Genomic DNA, 23,718 nt, shown 5'->3' with positions numbered 1-23,718 from the left:
GCCTATGCTTAAGTGCCACTGAATTCAGTGGGACCTAAGTATGTATTTGAAGTGCTTTGGAGAGAAGGGATGGATTGCTGAATTGGGCCCCCAAACCATAGACTGCCTGCCTAGACTGACAACAAGGATGGTATGGGAAACCCTTTATAAGAAGATGGAAAAGGAAACAAATTTGAAACAGTCCCCTGAATATCTGATGGTGATAACTTTCAGTCGCTTCATATCTAGCACAGGGTGGCAAAGGGTCAACATAAAGGGGCAAGATTCTACATTCCATTACAATCCCTTGTGTCCTCAAATTTCTGTTACCTTTTAAACATAATTCAGGTTCTCATGTGACTGAAATTATGGTCTTTGGCCTTGTGTTACTCTGTAGTAAAGGCATGCAATGAAAAGAATCTCCCAGAAATGCACTGTCTGACTAGTCTTACTGCTTAAATATCAGTTAAAATCTATCTTAATATTCCTTTCATAACAAAAGAGAAAATTTTGCTCAGATAGTCCATAAAGTCTGTATTATATAAAAATTCAAATACTCAAATCAGAATTCCGAAGGCATCATCTTACAAGATAGTAAAGGAGAGCATGAATAAGAAAAAAACAGAACACCCTCATCACTGCGGTTCAAATTTTTGAAGACCCTCAATTCAGATTACAGATATAATTTGAAGTAGTTTTACTTTGTGTCTACTGCTGGGAATAAACATACCCTTAACAGACAGGCTGAAGTGAAGCTCCTTCTCCTTACTTACTTCAATAGCAGTGATAGCTTTGCTGCTGCAGCATGGCATTCTTAATTCTGCACAAATAATTGCTATAACAACCACCACAGAAGAGAAGCTTGGCATTCTAAATAGCAGTGCACCTATTTTAAGAATATTGAATCCAAGGGGTTTATAAGCAATATCAGATCACCTCGTTAGTAGGAAATAGTTTCCTTATAATGTCTGGACAGGCCTGAAAACCTCACATTGTGTACATTTTTCTGTAATCATTCTTCACACATTTCATAATCTACTCCTCATCAATTTACAAAAATGGTTAAACATATGTTAATAGAATTTGAAAAAAAAATCACAATATTGACATTACCATACTTAGCATTTAAGTACCATGGCAAAACTCTGATTTCAAAACAATCTTCTTTCCAACTAAACAGATTAGCTTCATGTTACCATGCCATGTTCAAAATCTTCCTCTACCACCCCAATCTTCACAGAAGGTTAATTTCAATATTGTTGATAACTTCCCATTTCTAGTTTTACAGTACTTTCATATTCTGCTCTCTAGAAGACTTAGGGGTTGCCTTTTTTTCCTATTATAGCAGGATGGAAGGGATTGGGGGATTTATTTTGCTTACATAGTAGGGTTTTTAAAGCAAATTTTACATTTGGCACCTGATAGCAGAAATATTAAAATGTATAATTTGGGAATTCAAAGTGAATGGTTGCCCTTAACTGTGTGGAGTTGAAGACGGTACCATACTTCAGATCGCCGGAAGCAGAATGTTCCACAGATCTGCAATAAGCTCTCTGATTTCATATCTGATACCAACAACAACATAATTTCAACACTCTTCCGATACTATCCCTTGGATGTGATAACTCCACTAGTATTGTCATGATTCATTTCAACTTTCTTTTTAATTCTTAGTTCGTAAGAAGAGACTCCCAATCAGAATTTCAAAAACATTAATGATGCGTAAGCAAGATAAGATCCCACAACACTCACCGCCAAACACATCTCCGTTCTGGTAGTTCTTCCCCTTCTGAGCTTCCTCTTCATTTTGAACAGTAGAAACATGCTTGGCTGACGCACAGCCCATAGCTTCATTCAGTCAGCTCCAGCTGGACTGAACCACAAATCATCTCTACAGATGCCTAAGCATTGTTTGAAAAATAATCCACTTCTTGCTTGGTTGTCAAGACACTTCTACCTGCAGATACAAAAGAAAAATATTTCTAAGCATATTGACAGAAAGCCATCATTAAGAAGTTTCCGCTTTTTGGCGATCAGGAAAATATGACAATGGTATTTCAAGGAGAGGAGTGCAGGAAAAAACACCATCTGAAAGAATATACACACAGGGTTTTTTTCCCTGGAACACATATGAGAAATCAGAGACATTTGCTTCTCTTGCTGTTTTTCACGATCTGTCCATCAAGCTAATTTTCTCAGAAAGCTTATTAGTGCTTGGGAACTAATACTTTCAAGTGTCAAACACTGGGTCAGACAAAAAGAAAAGTCCATCAAGATCTTATGTCCCTGTATGGTTGACAGCAGTTGTAGGGAGCATGTTCAGGGAATGTCTAAATCCCAAGTTTAGGATTTGTATACACACAGGAATTGTACTGATTTAAACCTAAATCTGTTTAAAAAAACAATACAAACTGCTGCATGGGTACTCTTCAAACTAAACCAATTAAAAAAAAGTTTGAACCAATATAAAAGAGAGTCCACACACAAAGCTGCACTCATTTAACTAAATTGATGTAAAAATCACACCTTTAGTTAAACCAGTACAACTCTGCATACAGACACAGAAATGCTCATATGCACTTAAATGCCTATATGAGTATCCAAATGTGGGGGACAGACATTCTGGGTATGTCTACACAGCAATTAAACACTGGCGGGTGGCCTGTATCAGCTGACTGGGGCTCAGGCTGCATGGATGTAAAATTGTGGTGTAGATGTTCATGATTCAGGACAGCTGTGGGTGTTTAATTGCTGTGTAGACACATCCCAATTACTTTTATTTCATTTAAAATTATTTCATTTATTTCATTTTCATTTTCATTTATTTTATTTTATTTATACAATTCAATGTCACTTAGTGGATTATGTTTTCAATCCAGTATTTCTCAGCTATTTATGTTAATAGTTGCAGCCCTGTTTATTTCACATACATCATGATAAAGTTCATCTATAAAGATAGGGCCAATATAAATACAAAATGAGACTGCAAATCCCATTACAGTTCAAAACCTAGACACTGTGCATTGGCCAGCCTCCTTCTGACACTTGACTGTTCATAATTTGTCACCAAAAACTGAACTATATAATTTCATCCACATCTTGAAAAATTTACTGACACAATACTTTTACTGAAAAAAAACGAGGAGTACTTGTGGCACCTTAGAGACGCCTTGGTTTTTTTTTTTTGCTGATACAGACTAAAATGGCTACCATTCTGATACTTTTACTGACACTTTTCTGATCTACAAGTACTATGCCAAGATTCTGAATTCAAAACTCTCCTCTTTCCACTAAACAGATTAGTTTCATGCCCAACGACTGAGCCTACTTTCCAGGGTGGAAAAATAGCTCTGCCATCAAACCCCACACAAAGGCAACCCTCTCTCCTAATTTAATGACTAAGGGCCTTGATTCAGCAAAGCATCTAAATACATACTGAAATCCCATCCCAAACAATGTCTGTTTCCCACCCCTCCGTATACACACTTTCTGTTCATGGTATCCTCTACCTAATCCCATATATTTTTTGCATTCTTTCTCCTCCCTCCCCAATATACCCCCCACCACACACAGATTTCTAACTTACTCAGTCAATTTGTTCTCCTATTACTCCCATCCACCCCCTCATAGGATAGGAAATTTTACCAGACTCTTAGTAGCCAGAGAACTAATGTACTAGCTATAGACAGAAATTGTTCAGAAGAAATGCAACTCTAACCTTCCCTCATTTTCCAGTTGCTACAAGGAAGATCATTTCCACTACTGTACAATATCACCTAGCTTTCAGTTTTGGGTTCCCTCTCCAGTAAAGCTCTAATAAGTTTGCTATAGCTCATAGCTTTCCCAAGCAGCAGTAGAATGAAATGAACCCAATCCCCATGCTAAATAGTGGCCGTGAAAATGACAAGACTATTCAAGTTTTCACTCTGCAGTATCCTAGGCAAGCTTTGAGCAGCAGAGTCACTGGAGTTGTCAGTCTGTGGAATAAGGAAGACAGCACATCCCCAGTTAACCTTCCTTATGCAAAATGTATTCTTTGCCCCCATGAGGACTGGAAACTTACTAATTTTTAAAAGAAAGTTTAGGTTTTGTAATAGATGATGGCTATTGCCTGGAAAAGCTTCCTACTCAGGCAAGTGCCTGAGGCAACTTTTCAAGCCCTGATTTTATCAGTCAGCTCATTAAACACTGCATCGAGGCTAAGGTGGAAGTCCTTTCTGGTGTTCACAACATTTAGATATTACCAGTAAGCATGCAAAAAAGCACCATGTTAATTCCATTCATATACATTGTAAGTATTTAAATAAGAACAATCACAGAAATGAAGATGTAGCAATTTTATTTAAATCATCTTAACTGATCTTACATTCCTGTAACAGAGTGAGAATCATTGCTTATAACAATGTGTATCTGCATTAGTGTGCCCTAATAACTTAAGTGTCAGAATGTTATTTTAGATGAATAGCTTCAAACCCCTCCATTAGGGCATAAGGCTGACGTGAGACAAACAAGCATGAATGAACCAGAATGTGAAATGCTAATCTTCTTGTGAGATGGACCTTGAGAGAGCTGAATGCCATGCCAGCATGCTCGAGTACAGTACATAGTCAAGGATCTACAGCATCAGAGCCTCTGCCAGGTCTGATGACTTAGAGCAGTGGTTTTCAAACTTTTTTTCTGACAACCCAGTTAAAGAAAATTGTTGGATGCCCACCACCCAACGAAACTGGGGATGAGTTGGGGGGGGGGGATGGAAGGGGCTCCAGGTTTGGGGTGACTCAGGGCTGGGGTAAGACATGGGGTTGGGCTGGGGGTGCAGGCTCTGGGTTGGGGCTGGGAATGATGGGTTTGGGGTGCAGGAAGGGGCTCTGGGTTTGGGGGGCACTCAGGGCTGGAGCAGGGGATTGGGGCGCAGGGTTACCTCAGGTGGCTCCAGGTCAGTGGCGCAGCACGGGTGCTAAGGCAGGTTTACTGCCTGTCCTGGCAACGTGGACCGTGCTGCGCCTCGGCAGAGCAAGCTCTCTGTGTGGTTCCCGGCCAATGGGAGTGCGGAGCCGGTGCTCGGGGCGGGGGCAGCGCGTGGAGCCCCATGGGCCCCCCGCCTAGGAACCAGACCTGCTGTTGGCTGCTTCCGGGACGCAGCGTGGTGTCAGAACAGATAGAACTAACCTGCCATAGCCGGGCAGCACCGCTGACAGGACTTTTAACGGCTTGGTCTTAGAGTCTGTCATGAGGCAGGAATAGTTGAGCTGCCCTGTACAGGCATTCTGACTGTCAGAAATCAGTCCAGATGGGTTGAGTTAGTTGTATTTTCCTATGGCAAACAGAAAGAGTGCTGAAGAGTTTAGCAAGAGCTAAAGGCTAGAGGGCTGGATACTCACTGGGTCCCATGTCACTGCCATGGGCAATAAGAGGGAATTGAGGGAGAGTTGTAGCCATCCCATCCTTTATGCCCTCATACAGAAGCATGAGGCAGTACAGGGCACATGCGTCTCTTGAGGATGCACAGCTATTCAAAAGACTAATCTCACGCACGAGTGCCCATGCATCTACTGTGGGATCCACACTGATACATACTCAAAGGATACGTCCTTTTCCCCCCTCTTATGACGGAGTCAAAGGGTGAGAATTTCCAATAGTTGACCCTGTAAGAGAACAGAATGGCTATCCTGCCTCCAAATCTGGATTCCCTAGTTCTGGACCTGTGGTTACTAGAGTATCCTGGGGGGAAAGAGAAGTGGAGAACCAGGCCTGTGATGTTAGTCAGCCAAGTTGCTGCAAGGCGGATCAGGTGAAGTGCCTCGTCAGCAATAAGATCATGGATAGTGAAGGGCTCATTGACTATAAATAACATGTTATCAGTAGGAAGCTACGGTCGTGGCGCTTCTCGTGGGCCCATGTGGCTGACTGCAGAGGACATGTGGCAGCTACCAAGGGTTCATCTTTATAGGCACCGACTGATGTTTCCTCTGACTATTTCTTCCTGGCATGACCTGTATCAAGGAATCATGAAGGTAGGTGGTTGGTGTAATTGGCAATAGTAATGATCCAGTAGTAGGGCTGATGGACTCCCTAAAGGGTCTGAGTTAGATGAACTGTTGATGAAAGTCAGGGTTGGGGTAACCCACACACAGGCAGGGAAATATTTTTGACAACCCTGGGCATTGGTACGTTATGGGAATAAGAAAAATGGCAAAGCTCTTCACCCGAAAATATCCTGTGTCAATCAGCAACAATAGCTCTGGCTGGTCCAGGGCCAGCTCCCATGAGTTCTGGAAAATGGTCTTATCATCCATGACCAGAATGTTGGTGAACGTAACCCGCTACCTCAAGGGTGACTAGGATGAAACAATGAAAACCCCAGAATCTCAGGAAATATCCACAGTGTTTCCGTGGGAGAAGAGAACCACAACAGAGTTTTATTCTTTTTACACTCAGGTAGCATACACCAACCTTAACAACGAGAAGGGCTGTGAACCAAAGCACACAATAGTTAAACAGAGTAACTAGAACACGGCATTTTTTTTTTTTAAGATTAGAGGAAAGGACAATAAATGTAATGGTACCTATAAATAAAAATACAAATAGATGATCATTGGTCTGCCTGTCCATCTGCTCTGGTAAGCAATAAAGTGAGTTAATAAATAAGTACCCTAAGAAAAGTTTGCTATTAGGACTGAATATTTCCTAAATCCTTAGTAACCTTGGACTGTTAACATGATTACAAAGTGGTAAAAGGGCTCAGAGAAACAGATACCTACTATGACACTGAGGCAGTATGGAAAACACAAGGATAGCAAGCATTGTTCCAAGCATTAATTTTGCAGAACATACATAATCCATGATACATGACACCTTGCAATGATCAAGCTTTCTTGATACTGCCTCCATTATCACTGGTGACAGCGGGAAGGAAAGTGACCCAGCCCCAGCCCGCTCTGCTCCCCCAGCTCCCAGCCCCGTTGCTTGGGGGAGGGGGCTTGGAGGAAGGGGTCAGGCCTGCCCCCGCACTCACCAGCAGCAGCAGCGGGAAGCGGAGCAACGCAGCTAGGAGCTGGCGGGGCGGAACGGAGCTGGCTGGGGCCAGGTCACTCTGCTTCCAGCCGCCGCCGCTGCTGGTGAGTGCAGGGGCGGGCCCGAACCCTTCTGCCCGCTCCAGTACCCCCGGTAATCCCACAGGCCGCGTCACTTGAGGGAAGGGGTGGAATGGGGGCGGGGGCCGAGCGGGGGGGCTGGAGCCAGTGCCGCATATGCAGCATGCGGCTACTTAGGGCACCATGAAATTTCGTGCCCCAAATTATGTGGTGCCATACGCAGCTGCATATGCCTAAGGATGGCCCTGCGTTTCTCTCTTTTCTCGCCCCCCAACGCAATCTTTCTTCTCAGTCTTTTTCTGTCTGTGTCCTGGGATTCCTCTAATTGATTTCCTCTTTTAGTACCTCTCAAAAGCCCTGCATATAAAAATGATCTTCCCTCTGGTCAAGGAAGGCTGGACAAACTTCTCTTTGTAGCCCACAATGCTGCTCCTTCAGTTGGTCAAAGGGAATCATTGATGAGCAATGCAAGGCATTCCTTCCCTCCCGGGGGGTGGGGGTAAGGGTGTGGGGGGGAGGATAGACTGTTTTCACAATGTTCTTAAATGACTTTTCTAGTGATCTTTCTTTGGTTTCTCTATAGTGCTTATCACCATAGACTCCAAGTTCCTGGTGGCCCAGGAAAGGGAAGGAGTGAAATAAAGTAAAAGCTGTATCATCTGGCACTTTATCAACTGGAAAGCTCTATTAACTGACATTTCTGATATCTCCCAATACAAATCTTCAATCTAGTAACCGGGACTAGTATACTGCCCAGGAGGTTATGCAATTGCACAATCTGCACTCTACTTTTATGCAAAAGAGGCAGAAGACAAGTAAGCAAGCTGATCTCAGGGATTTATTCAAAAAAGCAGCTTCTAGGATGAGTCATAGGGTCATTACAGATTCAGCCCAATCTCCTACACCTTCTACATCTACAATGATAATTGATGTTGATAAGGATGACCCTGAGGCACTGCAAGATCCTGAAGTATCTTCTGAATCAAAAAAATATTAAATTATGTTCAGTATAGTTTTAGTGTTAAGTGTATTTTTAGTGATCTAGGTGTATGCCGGGCACTGTCCATAGTGATATGTAGTGTCATAAGATAACCTACTGTATAAAAAACTTCACCTGTATATACCTAAGTGCTTCAAGAAACCAACCACTCTGCAGTGCAGTACTGCTACTGGATTTGTGAGTACCTGTATGCTATTTTATCCTTTATTCATTTTATTGTATTCTAATTCTTTGAAAATTGGTATTCCATTGGTGAATATAACTTAGTTAACTGGAATTCCCCCCCACACCCCATGTCCCCAACATGCCGAAAAACAAAGCTTTTACTGTAGTACATATTTTAGAACATATTTAGTCTCTGCTACTTTCCTCCCCTTCTTTTGTCGGTCTCTCTTCTCCTTCCCTCTCCATTTATTTGACTCTTCCTAATACCAGTACCTATGATAGCACTCAACTAATCCCAGAGATGCTGGAAGGAGCAGAATGAAACTGACATGATCATCAGTTTGATTCTGCTTTTCCTGCTGGAGCTTCTGAGCAAACACTAGGGCAGCATGGGAGCAAAAGGCACTATCCTACCTCAATGAATTCTCTTGCAGAGTAGTTTTTTTAAATACCATGGTGAGTCCCACAAGTAAACTAGATTCCCATAATTCTGTACCAAAAGTTGAAAACTTTGCAAGGTATATCTTGTTTCCCATAACTTAGATAAGGGTTAGGGTCTCATGGAGCAACTCTAAAACTGAATAGAAAATGCTTAACAGAAGAATTTGCAAGTGCTTCTGTATTTGTTTTAGTCTTTGTTTACTGCACTGAGATAGACAGATCTACATTTTATGGGGGTTGCAAACACACTAAGTTTCCTCCCATATTGACCACTCAGGAAACCAGGTGATAATTTCACAACGCTTTAGAGATCACATAGCAGTAAGTGCTGAACAAGTTTACAAGGAGAAAAAAACAAGTTTAAAAACGAGAGACCACATTAGCTTCTTGTAACAGTTCAGCCAGTGAAAAACCCAAGCATTTGCTGCTGTTAATTAGATTTGTTCACTGCAATACACAGACCAGTTTGATTTTAATTTTGAAGAAAATATTTTTAGAACTATAAAGCAACACATATATCTGTGTTTGCACTGAATGAAGGAAGGACCTTGGGAGTCACAATGAGGGATCTGCCCCATTTTCCTATCCTTGATCAAAGTCTATCCCCCTTCCTAAATTGCCCTAGACTGTCTGTGCCAGGAAAGATTTTTTTAATTGACTAAAAGTTCTGTCGGAGGCAGACAACCATAATTTTTGTCTTTGGAATGCACCAAATGGCCTATGTTGCCTTTAAAAAAAAAAAAACCTGTGTAAAGTCTGAGGCCTTTTTCTGCAGCCATATTAGGAGAGCAACAGCCATGAGCCAAGAAACAGAAAGTCACATCCTCACTCTCCATCTAAATGACATTAAAACAATGTAATATCAGTTTGTTAAGAAGGCGATCCTGTGCTAATAGTACCCGCTGCCACCAGATAAAGAAACAGATCTTCAGATGTTTAAAGAAAACTTTCTTTGATTGCATTCTGTCTGGCAAGGAATCACTTATCAATAAGGCTGTGAGTTTGTCACAGTATTGGACCACTGTGCCCCCCTGCAGCAGAGTCTGGGTGTGGGAGGAGGCAGGGGCTGGGGCATGGGATGGGGTGAGGCAGGCTCTGGGTCGTGCTTACCTGGGGGCTCCCTGGAAGCAGCAACATCCCCCTCACTCAGCTGCTAGGTGGAGGCGTACCCAGAGCGCTGGCTTCACAGCTCCCATTGGCTGGGATACTTTAGTAAAATGATTGGTTATGGTGCAGAAGTTGGAGCCTCTGGATGACCTGATCCTGACTAGCCAGCAGTGAAAAGTTTGTCTGCCTTATTGAGAGTGGGGAGCATTGTATGCTTAGCATGTCAATTCTATTTTGGTGATTGTTAATAAATAGAGGTTAAGAATATTATTGTGTAAAGCTCTTTCACTGGTAAAAGACCCTGCAAACCCAAAGAGTGTAAGGTTACGCCTTAAGCTCACAGAAGGGTAAGGGCGGGTGCCTAAATTCACAGGATTATGCCTTGAGCCTGAGGAACAGGGTAAAGGTGGGTGCCCTAGAGTGTGAGGTTATGCCCTGAGCCCTAGGAATGGGGTAAGAGTGCCTAAATTAATTGGGTTATGCCTTGAGCGCTAGGAACTGGGTACAGATGGGTGTCCCTAGGGTGGGCGGGTAACACCTGGACTTTATTCCCTGCTTCCCTTTGCAAACAGTCAAACTCACACTGTTAGCAGGCAACATAAATAAGCAGGAAAAAATGTTACAATGTAATCACGTAGATGGCAGGCCTTTATTCCATTTCCTACATCGTGTCTTAAAAACACACTATGATCTGTTGTGCATTTAAATTAGTCTCTTAAAATAAACCATTAAACAAGTATTCTGTGCAATATATTTAAAGAAAATCCATTCTATGACATAAGCAGCAACACAAGGGGACAAAGACTAGTCAAAGTGAATAATGGTGTTCCTTTCCTTTGAATGCAGAATCATGATACGCTCGCCTTGACTCGTTTATGTTAATAGCCACGAAATGCAGCATCTTCTTCCTCTATGAAATCTGGTTGCTTCCATGATGCTATGTTCCCATGTTTATTGCCACATTTCACTACCCTATTGCAAACACCATATTGAGCCCTGCTAGATGAATCCTGAAGGATGATCTAGCCAATTATACAAGGAGAAAACTTTACTATACAAATACTATCAGTAATAATGTGAAAGGAAAATACAGGGAGAGGTACAGCACAGTTTAATAGGATTTTGCTAAAATTGTATTAAAAATCATCCCCAGTATGGTGGGAGATTGTTGGAAAGACACTTTGCATTTACCCCATCAGCGAAACTATGCTCAGTGCAAAACACATCTCAAGAACATTGTGATCTTAAAGTTAAGGAGAAAAAAGAAACAAAATACACAAGCAGGTTGGCTAGATTTTGCTAGCTGGGAGTGAACTGGCTTGATTTAGTGCCTCTAATTAGTACCTCTGTGTTGTTTGTTATATTACTTGATGCAGTTAGTACCATTGCGCCATGGAGGCCCATCATACTGTCTTTATGAGCAAAATGATTTGTCCCATTGTTTCGTCTCATATCCTTGTTTCACAATAAACATTTCCTCAGTACATATTTTTGATCCATTAAGCTGCAAATAATCATTTCTGAATATAAAGTATGTTGGCTGCAACTATGATGTTATGTCAAGGGAACATTTTTTCCTTATTTAGTCCACTAAATGCCATATGTACTAATGAGTCCCTCCATAAAGATTTCATTATGTCCATGATGAGATATGACTGAAAGGAGTATCTTCCTCTACTTATGTCACGATAATCCCACTATTTGAAAATGAAAACTCACAAGCAAAAAAACTCAAAATTCATGAGCACGAAAAATAGATTATAAAACCAATGACTGTGGCAGTTTGCAAAAAAACCACTGAATAAAAAAAGCTACTATTGTTTTATTTTATCTATTTATACAATATCCCAAGTGCTGGGTGGTGTTGAGATGTTACAAAATAATTGATCATCATCAACAAGAAAGTCAGTCAATCGCTTACCTAAAGTCAGAGCAGATTTTTTTTTAAAGTGACATGGCTTTTACAACACATTCTCTCTTGGAAGTTTTTTTTTTTTTTTTTTAATTCCCAGAAAATTAATACATCAAGGAATTGGAAGGTGGTGAAGATCTTACAGGATGATGAATTGGTGATAACACAGTAAATTTAGTTTGGTCTATGCAAACTGGAAATATGATGCTTTGGCAGTACCCAGAGAGAAACCAGAATATGACAACAGTATATTTCATCTGTACTTCCCATTCCTCCTTACAATTATTGCATTTGGTATGGTATATCTGTATCATGTAAGAGGTGTTTATACTTCCAGACTTTCAAAAGGATTGGACATTTATCCTATCTTTTTTTTTCTCTTTCAATCAGGGTATTTGGCACCTTTGTCAATCTAAATTGCATGAAAAGAAGCTAAAGTACATTAAATACCTTCCTATCAGTTCTTGTCCACATAAGCAATTGCTGTAGCTATCACAGGATGTTATGGAATCATGAAACTCTTGGGGACATCTCCACCTGCTATGAAAAAAACATTTGAGAACTTCTGTGTCAGAGGTAGTAGGTTACACCAAGACACCTTCTACCCCACCACAGAAGAGTTTCATGAAAGAAAGATTCTTGTTTTGTTACTTGACTCCAAAGGATTTTTGGAAGCACGCAGTATCTACAAAAAGAAAAGGAGTACTTGTGGCACCTTAGAGACTAACCAATTTATTAGAGCATAAGCTTTCGTGAGCTACAGCTCACTTCATCAGATGCATATCGTGGAAACTGCAGCAGACTTTATATATACACAGAGAATATGAACCAATACCTCCTCCCACCCCACTGTCCTAGCTAGGTATTGGTTCATATTCTCTGTGTATATATAAAGTCTGCTGCAGTTTCCACGATATGCATCTGATGAAGTGAGCTGTAGCTCACGAAAGCTTATGCTCTAATAAATTGGTTAGTCTCTAAGGTGCCACAAGTACTCCTTTTCTTTTTGCGAATACAGACTAACACGGCTGTTACTCTGAAACCTGTCATTATGCAGTATCTACAGTAGCTACTAGCTTGTGTAACCTGCTTAGGCCAGCAAGATAAAGCAAAACACACACATATTATGTTACACAAAAAGCTCTTGCTAATACTAATAGCAGATAGGGGGCATGAGCCATTTATAGCTGATAACTTTTTTCTAAGGCATGTTTCTGAAGGTCACTCATCTTTATGCAAATCAACATTTCAGAGGAACTTATTTTCCTAAGCTATCACTCTGCTACCTGGTACTTAGCTTATCTGTGTAAACATTATGTAGTGTCTCCTCACATTATTTCAAAGTTACAAGAAACCTTTCCACCCTATAGCAGGGAAAAAAAGGTGTAAATTCAGCTCAATGCTTAAACAGAGCCTTTCAGATTTTTTTAGTGAAGTCATAATGTGGATTATTATTTTGAGACTAAATGATTAGCGTATTCAGGAAAAGAAATAGTGTTATGCCCAATCACATTGTCTGTCATTCAGTTGGCTTAACCCTAAAACAAGACTGAACTGTGCGGTAACCTCAACAGCGTCACCAAGAGTAGTCCATTAACTATAGAAACAAATTTGGGGGGAAGATTAACATCAAGGTTGCGACAGAACAACTCTTCTCTCTCATCTGGCTCCATTATAACTGTGCTCTACAAACTGCACGCTAGATTTTCATCTGCTTCCAAACTCAATTCAAGGTGTTGGTTCTAACCTCTGAAGCCCTGCTTTGCCTTGGACCTAATTTCTTGAGGGATTGTTTCTCTCTTCATTAGGGTGACAAACCAACCATCACATGTCCCTGTCAAATCAAAACAGGGCACACTTTTCCATACATTTCATCAGTAATCATGCAAAGCACCATATACACCAATACACGTGGTACAATTTTACACGGTGACACCGGGGTCTGTTCTTTTTAAATAATCGTTATACTGTATTTTGCCCCCCATACAGTTTTTTTTATTTCCTTGAAATGCAGTTGGTCACCCTCTTTTCCATGTACCACAATGATGGCTGAGATCACCATATGAATTGCTTTTTCTAACAGTTCTTAGATGTGCACTCAGATGCAGGGCACGCTCTATGGAGAGTTTTTTGCCATGGCGGCACCTTCCTTCTGGATGACAGACAGAGTTTGACTTTATTGACCATCAAAGAGCAATGCAAGAAATATTTTTGGCCAGCCATTTCTTAACTACAGACCATAAGAGGGCTCCTTAGGGTTAGATGCAGGCAGTATAAGGAAGAAGGTTGTTTATGCACCTATTGCAGATCGTTCCATTTAACAACTGTTTGCATTTAATCTATGTCATTCATCTAGATAGAATCATAAAATATCAGGGTTGGAAGGGACCTCAGGAGGTCATCTAGTCCAACCCCCTGCTCAAAGCAGGACCGATCCCCAATTAAATCATCCAGGCCAGGGCTTTGTCAAGCCTGACCTTAAAAACTTCTAAGGAAGGAGATTCCACCACCTCCCTAGGTAACGCATTCCAGTGTTTTACCACCCTCCTAGTGAAAAAGTTTTTCCTAATATCCAACCTAAATCTCCCCCACTGCAACTTGAGACCATTACTCCTTGTTCTGTCATCTGCTACCACTGAGAACAGTCTAGAGCCATCCTCTTTGGAACCCCCTTTCAGGTAGTTGAAAGCAGCTATCAAATCCCCCCTCATTCTTCTCTTCCGTAGACTAAACAATCCCAGTTCCCACAGCCTCTCCTCATAACTCATGTGTTCCAGTCCCCTAATTATTTTTGTTGCCCTCCGCTGGACTCCTTCCAATTTTTCCACATCCTTCTTGTAGTGTGGGGCCCAAAACTGGACACAGTACTCCAGATGAGGCCTCACCTCATAGAGGGGAATAGAGGGGAACGATCACATCCCTTGATCTGCTGGCAATGATACTATGTGTACAGAACAAATCAAATCAATAAAATGAAATAAAAATTGCCAGACAGACTTGCATAGCTCATATATACCAGCTGATCTATGATTTCAGGTGCCATGAAAAATTAAATGTCTCCTAACCACAACAGTCTGAACATACCCCATATGTTAATCAATCACTGAGACATGGCAGGCTGGGCAGTAGCACTGATTAATGAATACCTCAGGTTCGTAGTGATGCATGGGCTCTAGTAGAGTGCCTCCAAGGCACCCAAGGTGTGTATTAATCAACACTGCAGCACCATCTGAAAGATCTCATTGTGATCACAATATGAGCCTTTTCATTACCAAATTATAGCAAGTTTAAAATAGTTTCCAAACACCCTTGTGCCATGTAAAATAGTTCCTATGGACTTTTTAAAAGACAAATAATGGCATTCAAATGTAAATTTAACAGTTTCTAAATAGAATTATTTTTATTACAGATTTCCAGGATCAGGTTTCTCTTCTTCCTCTGGCCCCAATTACCCATTTGGACTTTTACTACTCTACAACAAAACAGCACCACCTCCCCACCCCCATGTAGCCCTTTGGGTGCCCCAAAAATCTTTCAAAGTAAGCGAATACTGAAACAGACTTGCCAGCTACCCCAATATTCAATTTACCCAGCGACTACAGAAACAGAACAAAAACTAAGTAACCTCCCCACAGAATCCCCACCACCATCCTTTGTTCAGCATCATTCCACCTTGTCTTGGGAATGGCCTTCAGTCCCTCTCATTGGCTTTGCAACCCAAGCCCCTGTATATCTGTTCTTTAGTTAAACTGTTTTCAGGACTCACCTGGGAACAGCTTCATGCTCCCTAATGAGTGTCACAATACAATGTAAGATACCAACCAGTCAGAACATGGGAATGGGGTGGCAGCTGCAAATAGAAATGGAGCGTTGAACCTCTCTACAGCAATGCTGAGCAGCAATATTGAGTTGCAAGTCGCCCCAAGGCTGCCTCCTATGCATCTGTGATAATAAGAGCTACACTAAGAACTGCTATAATGCTCTCCTTAATGTTAAAACTAAAACAAAACAATTCAGCCGTGCATAAGCAGTCAGGAGAGATGAGTGGGGGCAGGATACCAGGCGACCTGCTGTAAATGTCTCAGCGAGGCAACACTTTCCTGCCATATTCCCCCCCGATGCTGCTCTACTGGGTACAAGCAGACAGCAATTTAATGGGGCTCTCTTCTTGGTGCAATATCTGGGGACCCGGAAAACCCTTCTCTCTGGACTGACAAAATTAAGACTATAGAGACAGGATCTGGCTGACACTCAGAAAATTGTATGTTGGCTCGTCCTAGTTTGTGAGGAGATCTGCTCTTGCTACAGCTCCCTCGAGGACTCCAACAAGTTCCAAAGTCTGCTAAATGACTGACAACAGCAATCCACCCACAGGATGAGGAGTTGAGGACCTGGTGAATCATCATTATTCTACACCAGCCTTGCCCATTGACACACTGGCCCCCAAATGGCCCCTTCCTCCCCACTGCCAACACAGATCTCCTCGGTTTTCTGATACCCTAGGTTGGATTAATAGAGAGGAATGGAAACTTGAACACTGATAGTGGAAAACAATGGCTGATTCAGACAGGATAAAATAAATTCCTCAAAGCCTATGCTGAGTCTGTATTACAGGCCAAGAGGGCCTTCCTGTCCACCTCTACTGAGGTTGCCAAATACCTCTATGAGCAGTTATCCCGGGTGGCTGCCCACTTCATTCATCCTGAATGCCTATATCACCAACCTCTGTGAAGAGCTATCATCCTACTTAGTTGGAACAATCATTCACATTTGGGAATGCTTCTCAAACGGCATGGATCCACTCTGCCTATATCAATCAAGCAACAGCCTGCCTGCAGTCAGTACACTCACTCATCACGCATTCTAAAGGAGTTTTGAGCCAAGACTTGTGAATCTGACCCATGCTCTTCCTGGAGTGTGAAAGAGAGTTATGAACAGCTGGCACCACTCCTGACTGAAATAGCCAATATGTCATTCAGAGAAAGAATCTCCCTTTCCTCCTTCAAACGTGCAATAGTCTGACAAACCCTGACAAAACCAACCCTGGATACTTCAGTCCAAGCCAACTACCACCAGTGACAAACCTCCCACTCCTGAGCAAGCTCATAGAGAAGCTAGCAAAAGGCCAACCTATAAGCTCTTATAACAGAAGCTAAAATTCTAGATTTGCCTCAATCTAGACTCAGGACACGGAATGGAAACCACTTCAGTGGCACTGATGGATGATCTACTGTCAATGGATAGAGGACAGACATCTATTCTCATCCTCCTGAACGTCTCCACAGCATTCAACACTGCTGACCATGAGATACTGCTGCCTCACCTGAGAGGGGTGGCAGGAGTCCAGGTTAATGCACCAACATGGTTGAGTCCTTCCTGGAGGGATGCACGCAAAGAGTACTGCTGGAAACTGCATCTCTACCACTAGCCCCCTCATTTGTGGGGTTCAATTTTCACCAGGGTCCTTTTCAACATCTACATCAGGGGTGGCTAACCTGTGGCTCCAGAGCCACATGCGGCTCTTCAGAAGTTAAGACGCGGCTCCTTGAATAGGCACCGACTCCAGGGCTGGTGCTACAGGCGCCAACTTTCCAATGTGCCGAGGGGTACGCACTGCTCAACCCCTAGCTCTGCCACAGGCCCTGCCCCCACCCCGACCCCCTCCCTTCAGCTTGCCATGCCCTCGCTCCCCCTCTGCCCCCAGAGCCTCCTGCATGCCACGAAACAGCTGATCAGGAGGTGCGGGGAGGGAGGGGGAAGCACTGATTGGTATGGCTGCCAGTGGGTGGAACATGCTGGGAGCAGGCAGCTGATGGGGGCTGCTGACGTATTACTGTGGCTCTTTGGCAATGTACGTTGGTAAATTCTGGCTCCTTCTCACTCAGTTGGCCACCCCTGATATACATGCAACCACTTGACCAATTGACCAGGGTCAATTTTCACTCTGGTCCTTTTCAACATCTACATGCAACCACAAGGTGAAATGGCCAGATGACATGGATTCACGTGCCAGCAATATGCAGATGATACAAAGTTCTACCTATCCTTCCCCACTACCACAAAGATGGCCCTTTGTTTAGATGAGATCAGCTTATAGATGAAGAACAGCTGGCTGAAGCTGAACCAGAGCAAAACAGAGGTGATGCTGGTGGGTAGAGGAAAGTATTTTGAGGAGTTTACAGCCACAGTTCAGTCCATAGTTTAGAAGTATTCTTGGATTCCTCACTGGTGCCGAGCTCTCGCTTCACAACAGTCACAAGTAATGCTTTCTACCAGATCCGGTTGGCTAGGAGACACTGTTCCATCCTGGTGGACTTCATCTTGCCTTGGTTATTCATGTCTTTGTCACCACTTGGCTGGATTACAGCAATGCAATGTACCTGGGCATGAAGCTTTCAGCACTTGGGAAACTTTAACTAGTTCCAAACACTGCAGTATGTCTCTTCCGCAACACAGGCTACTGCGAACATATCAGACCTGTCCTCTGCTCTCTACATGGGCTCCCTGCAGAATTCTGAATCAAGTTTGAGGTCTCAAGTCCTTGTCTTCACTCTACGAGCTGGGCCCAGAATATCTAAAAGATCATCTAAAGCTCCAGGACAAAGAGCATAGCTGACAACTATGCTTCTCTGGCACAGCAGAACTCTCAACCTAAGAGTAAAGCTTGTCCGTGTGGGAGACAGAACCTTCTACTGGACTGGTCCTAGACTGTGGAATGAACTTCCCCAGGTACTAAGACCCTCACTAACCTCACCACTTTGTACTCCAAGTGCAAGGCATTTTTTTGATCTTGCCATTTCGAATATAAAGACATAGCAATGAGAGTGAGAGCACGCAACGCATTTTTGTGTGTGTGAGAGAGAGCACGCAACACTTGTTTGTGTGTGCGCGAGAGTGAGAGTGTGTGTGAGAGAGAATATACATATTAAAAAAAAAAAAAGACACTTACCAGAACAAGAAAACTCCACAGCACACAGTTCACCATCTTGGTAGAGGATGAGAAAACAAACAATACATAACAGATGTGTAATCATGTTGCACTACTGCAAGGCGCTTATACACTACAGTGATAAGCACAGTTCAAAAACCTATGTAGACCTGAACAGAATAATATTCTATACATTTCAGTCTAATTTCCCTCTCCAGAAGGAACCTGCAGGTTCACAATAGAGTCAATTTCATTTTCAGCTTCTCACACACTAACACAGCAATGTTGTGCTTTGACTCATAATACTGCAGGGATGTATTCAAACCCAGAAATATATTTTCATTGACTTTAGAAAAAAATGTGGGAAAATTTCTATTCAGAAAGTTTGGTGAAAATATTTTTAGAAACCTTTTTAATTTTGGAGTCTAAACAACCTCACAATGTCTCTTTGACAAAGCACTAGTTCACTTTAAATCACTGTTTAGGTCTTGTCTACTCACAAACCTGCACAGGTTTAGTTAAATCAGGGCAAACCCCTGTGCGGAAACTTATTTTCAGTTTTGAAGTGGCTTATGCTGATTTAGCTCAAACCTGATCCCGCTCAACTTAACCTACAATGAAAGTTACTCTTAAACCAATATATGAAGGTCCACAGAGCCTTTTGTACCAGTTTAAACACAAATATTTTAAAATCACTTCTTTTGTTAAACTGGCACAATTCTCCCTTTGGACAACTCATTAGTTAAGTACATATGCTACCAGATGTCATGCAGATAGCTCATGTTGTGAGTGCAAAAGCTCAGGTAATTTAAGTTCTCCTCTGAGAGGGTGAGTGTGGGCATTCTAATGAATCTGTTAATTACTCTTCTGCAACTTTCAGAATGGCAAATTATTAACCAGTGCTGTTCACTATTCAAAATGAAATTGAAAATGACAGGGTCCCAAGGCCAAGAAATGTTCAGAAACTTTTAGTGAGCTATATATTCCTGTTATAACGTTCCTATGTGTCATCAAGGAATATCAAGCACAGCTCCTCTAAGGGGAGGTGTAGTAGTACAAGAGAAGTGGGCTAATGTCAGCCAGGATGGATATGTCATGCAGGAATTCCAAAATCAGAGACAAGAGTTGTCAGTTTTAGATCCCACAGTTGTGAGGAAGTCATGAATCTAATGGGGCACCCAGCTGAAATCTTACATGTTTTGTTTGCCCTCTGCATCAGCACACCCCTGGCAAGAAGCCACAAGGAAAAACACAAACAGAACGTATGGACTATCTAAAAATTCTACAGATTCATTTGAGACCAAAGCACAGAAAGACATATGAAGCAGAAAAAACACATGAACTCCACTAAAACACCAGCTAAGACAGGAAATTTGTACTAAATAATTGCAACATGTTCAAACTGCTAATACAATAAGAAGCAGTTGAAATAAGATGGGAACTTCCGGAGAACCAAAAGTGCTGCTAGAACCTCCTGACTGGGAGTGACTGGCTGACATAACCTTTGCAGCCAGCTAGTTTTCCAACATTTTAAATGCGGAGATGGAGAACAACCCTATACACTGTATGTTGCATGCAACACTATTCCCCCAGCTAGGCAGAAAAGACAGAACTGACGCACATTAAAATTTGTGTGACTGTTTAATTCACAAGAACAGAATACTGTGGTCAACTGAAGAGAAAACCTTCATGCTGGATCTATATCCAAGCTCTGAATTCTTAATTCTACCTCTGCCCTGAAACCCAGGGAAAAGATGAGTAAGAAAAGTTTGAGAAGATTTTCAAAGGTACAAATGAAAGTAAGATATACAACTCCCATTGGCTTTCAATGACAGCTGGGTACCTAACTGTCCTGTCCCTGAATACATCATCTGTGACAGTCTTCTGCCTTTGTCAGACTCAGAATATTATGAAACGAACACATATATGCAAGGAGTGGAAAGGCAGCACAACAATTCTGGGGATATTTGCAAAGTGAGGATGTGGAAATTTCAATTAAATCTGTTTACTACCAAACAACGGGCTGGATTCACTAGTGTACTCCAGCTGCTTTGTATCACTCCAGCAACACAAATCACCCATCCTAACTGGTTGAAACTGGTGAATCTGGCCCGATATTAGCTATTTTGCCTCAGGTTCCGTTCCGCCAGTAATAAAAATTTTTCTTAGAATGATTTTATTACAACAAATACTGAAATATTCTCCCTCTTCCAATACCACCACCACTGTGTAAGCTCTTCAGGGGAGGATCTATGTCTAATATATTTGCACAGCACTGAAGTACAATGAGGCCCCCCCCTACATGTTATCCATAACAGAAGTAAAAACAATAATAAATCACTAAAATTATCTGACCTGGTTTTGGTACTAAAATCAAAATATTTTCTTTTTACTAGTATTGTTCAGATTGGTAGCTGAAACAACACAGAAGTGGTTGCTTCAGCAGTGCTGTGTGTATTGTAATATAAGCTCTACACAGTGCTATATGTCACACCAATATCTTCCTTATGGGGTCTACCTCAAAATGTACATTTCCTGGCATGTTGATAGGTTTTTCAGAAATGGTAGATTTTCATTTAAACTTTGATCCTTGTTCATTAATTCAATGTGCATTATTATTGCTGATCTCCCTGGCTATGTCCTACAAGAATTAATTACTGAAGCTTTTCTGACTGAATAGTCTATGGCCCCAATCCTGCAAGTTCCCTGTGCCCACTGGGAGTCCCACTGACCTTAATAATGGGGCTCTGCATGGGCTCAGGCCACATGAAACATCTTGCAGGAATGGGGGTCTAGGAGGCTGATATTCTCTGTGACAATGAAACCTCAAAGCAGCTGCATCCAACCTTAAAACGTAGCCAGCAAACAGCTGTAAAATGTCAGACATATTGGCCCTTTACTCCTGCAGTTAGCTTTTCACATGTGAAAAAGAGCAGCTGTTTTCTTGAGAGCAAGCCCTGCAATGTATTTATAACTTCTCTCCCCCTTTAAATTTCAAGATTGAGAAGGATTTTTTTTAAGGTTACAGAAAACATAATTTATGAATTTAAGCAACAGTCTCTCTTAGATAAGATTTTATTGTATTAGTAAAGCAATACCAACTCTTGATTTAAAATAAATCAGATCTGAGAGTTTAAATAAAGAAGTTAGAGAACTGCTAACCCCAGCACTTTTCTAAACATTAACAATGAAGAGTCCTTAGAAAGCTCACAAGAAGCAAAACATTTCCAGGATGACAAAACTGCAATAAGTGAAACATACAATGAATCTCTCTTTTCCAAGGTATGTTTGTGGCTGACACTAAGTGCAATCTAGAAAAGGAGAAAGATTTGTACTTTACCAGAAGCTCAGTTCCCTTTTTAGAGTGATTTTCACAATCACCCGGGATCTCCCAGCTGTGGAGTTCACAATCAGCACGTTTCACCAACTCGGGTCCTAGATCTCAAGCCCATTTTTCTAGCCTCTCTTCAAGAAGATGATACCTGTGCTTCTCAGCAGTTAGGAACATTTCACTAGGCTGCTCAGAAAAAGGCTGAAGCACCCATCTGCCTGACTGCTTGTTTACAAGAGAAGAACTGCCAAAGCAAAACACAACCCACCTGTCCTTGATATACAGCAATCCTCCCTGCAGACAAAAATGATTTGATAGTTTTTGACTAAAAACTGAAGCAAAGCAATTAAATCAGCAACCTTGTGCCCTTCTAAAGTGCTTCTCTGCCTTCCTGCTTGTAAAAATTGCTCACGCTACTGACTACTTATCTATAAAAAGACCACTTTTTTTTTTAAATGCAAGTGCACAACACAAAATGGCTTCTAAACAGGGCAGCTATAATCCTCCAAGTATAAATTAGTGCTGTACAATAGCTTACAAAGATTGTGTGTTCTTCATCACAAATGGCCAAATGATGATGGTTACGACTGAATAAGGATAGCATAACCTGTGAGCTAATTCTGTTTTATTTATAAAGCAGTAACATACAAACTGAGCCCAATTTACAGCAATGGTATTTAACTTCCGTCAGTTTCTGCAGAACAATATAACTGCAACGGATGGCATCGTTTATAGTTGCTATAAATTGCACAACTCCAGACAACTGATAAATATAGCATAATGGAAATCCGTATACTCTAAAGAACAAAAAAACCACCCCAACAATTAATTCTTCAGTCAATATTGTTGTCAATATTCTGTATTTTTCAACTACATACTCGATATAAATTTTGTGCATTTGAATTACTTGTAAAGCAGCAGAGAGTTTATATTTTAGTCACCTTGTTACGCAGGTGTATATTTCACTATTAAAATGTAATCAGGGCTGGAACTAGGCAAACACCACCATGCAGGAGATAAACTAACAGGTATTTTCTGCATGGATATGTGTCTTCCTACTTATGTCTTGAACCACATTTTTCAAAGTTAAAATGTTGTATGTATATGAACATAGCCAAAATATACAAATATTGTTTCACCATATACAGTAGTTCAATACACACTTTTTGTGCTCATAAATCAAACACTTCATTACGGGATGTTAGAAACTTTGGAGGGTAAATCTAGGGCCTCCAACATTAATACTTTAGGATAAAAGGAGGGCAAGGAAGGAGATGATCTTTCTATTTCTCTGTCAGGGCTGACTGGGGAACAATGTGGGGAAAATTCAATACTGAACACATTTAAACCCTCAACAGGCTTTTCAACTGCCCCCTTCTCATACTATAGTATGACAAGAAGGGACATCAAGGACAGAACTTTATAGAATCCCATTAATTAAGTTTAACTTCTTCGGTGATTGAGACAAAATTTTCTCAAAGTGTTAGAAAGAAGTTTAACTACTGGGATGGTAAGCTAATTTTTCCAGATGTCACAAGAGAAACAAGTCTTCAGGTTGAGGCTTCAAAGGGACACCATACTTTTTTTTTTTTTAAAGTTATACTTCTACCTGAAAATATAGTACCTGCTATTGTAATAAATAGCCTTTATTACATTAGTCTATTCTTCCATATGTAGAAACTTTTCTATGTAAGAAATAACCACCACAGTTTTTACAGACTAACTTCTGAAGTATTGAATAGCTTCAGTCACAATGATCCT

General features: G+C 41.4%; 1 protein-coding gene across 4 annotated transcripts in view; it reads right to left on the bottom strand.

Annotated features, from left to right (window-relative positions):
* Positions 1-23,718, bottom strand: part of LOC311525290 (uncharacterized protein C1orf21) — a 195,434-nt gene that overhangs the window by 121,684 nt on the left and 50,032 nt on the right. For 2 of the 4 annotated variants that reach the window (XM_084637317.1, XM_084637315.1), the window contains one exon: positions 1,732-1,936. In XM_084637317.1, coding sequence (XP_084493443.1) covers positions 1,732-1,825 — 94 coding nt within the window. In that variant the 5' untranslated portion in view covers positions 1,826-1,936. Of the gene's footprint in view, positions 1-1,731; positions 1,937-5,148; positions 5,294-21,966; positions 22,134-23,718 lie in introns of those variants that run through there. The other 2 variants (XM_084637316.1, XM_084637318.1) reach the window with 2 other exon arrangements.

This window comes from Lepidochelys olivacea (assembly GCF_965140295.1).
Source record: "Lepidochelys olivacea isolate rLepOli2 genome assembly, chromosome: 8".
Taxonomy (NCBI): Eukaryota; Metazoa; Chordata; order Testudines; family Cheloniidae; genus Lepidochelys; species Lepidochelys olivacea.
This window is presented reverse-complemented; position numbering and strand designations above follow the sequence as displayed.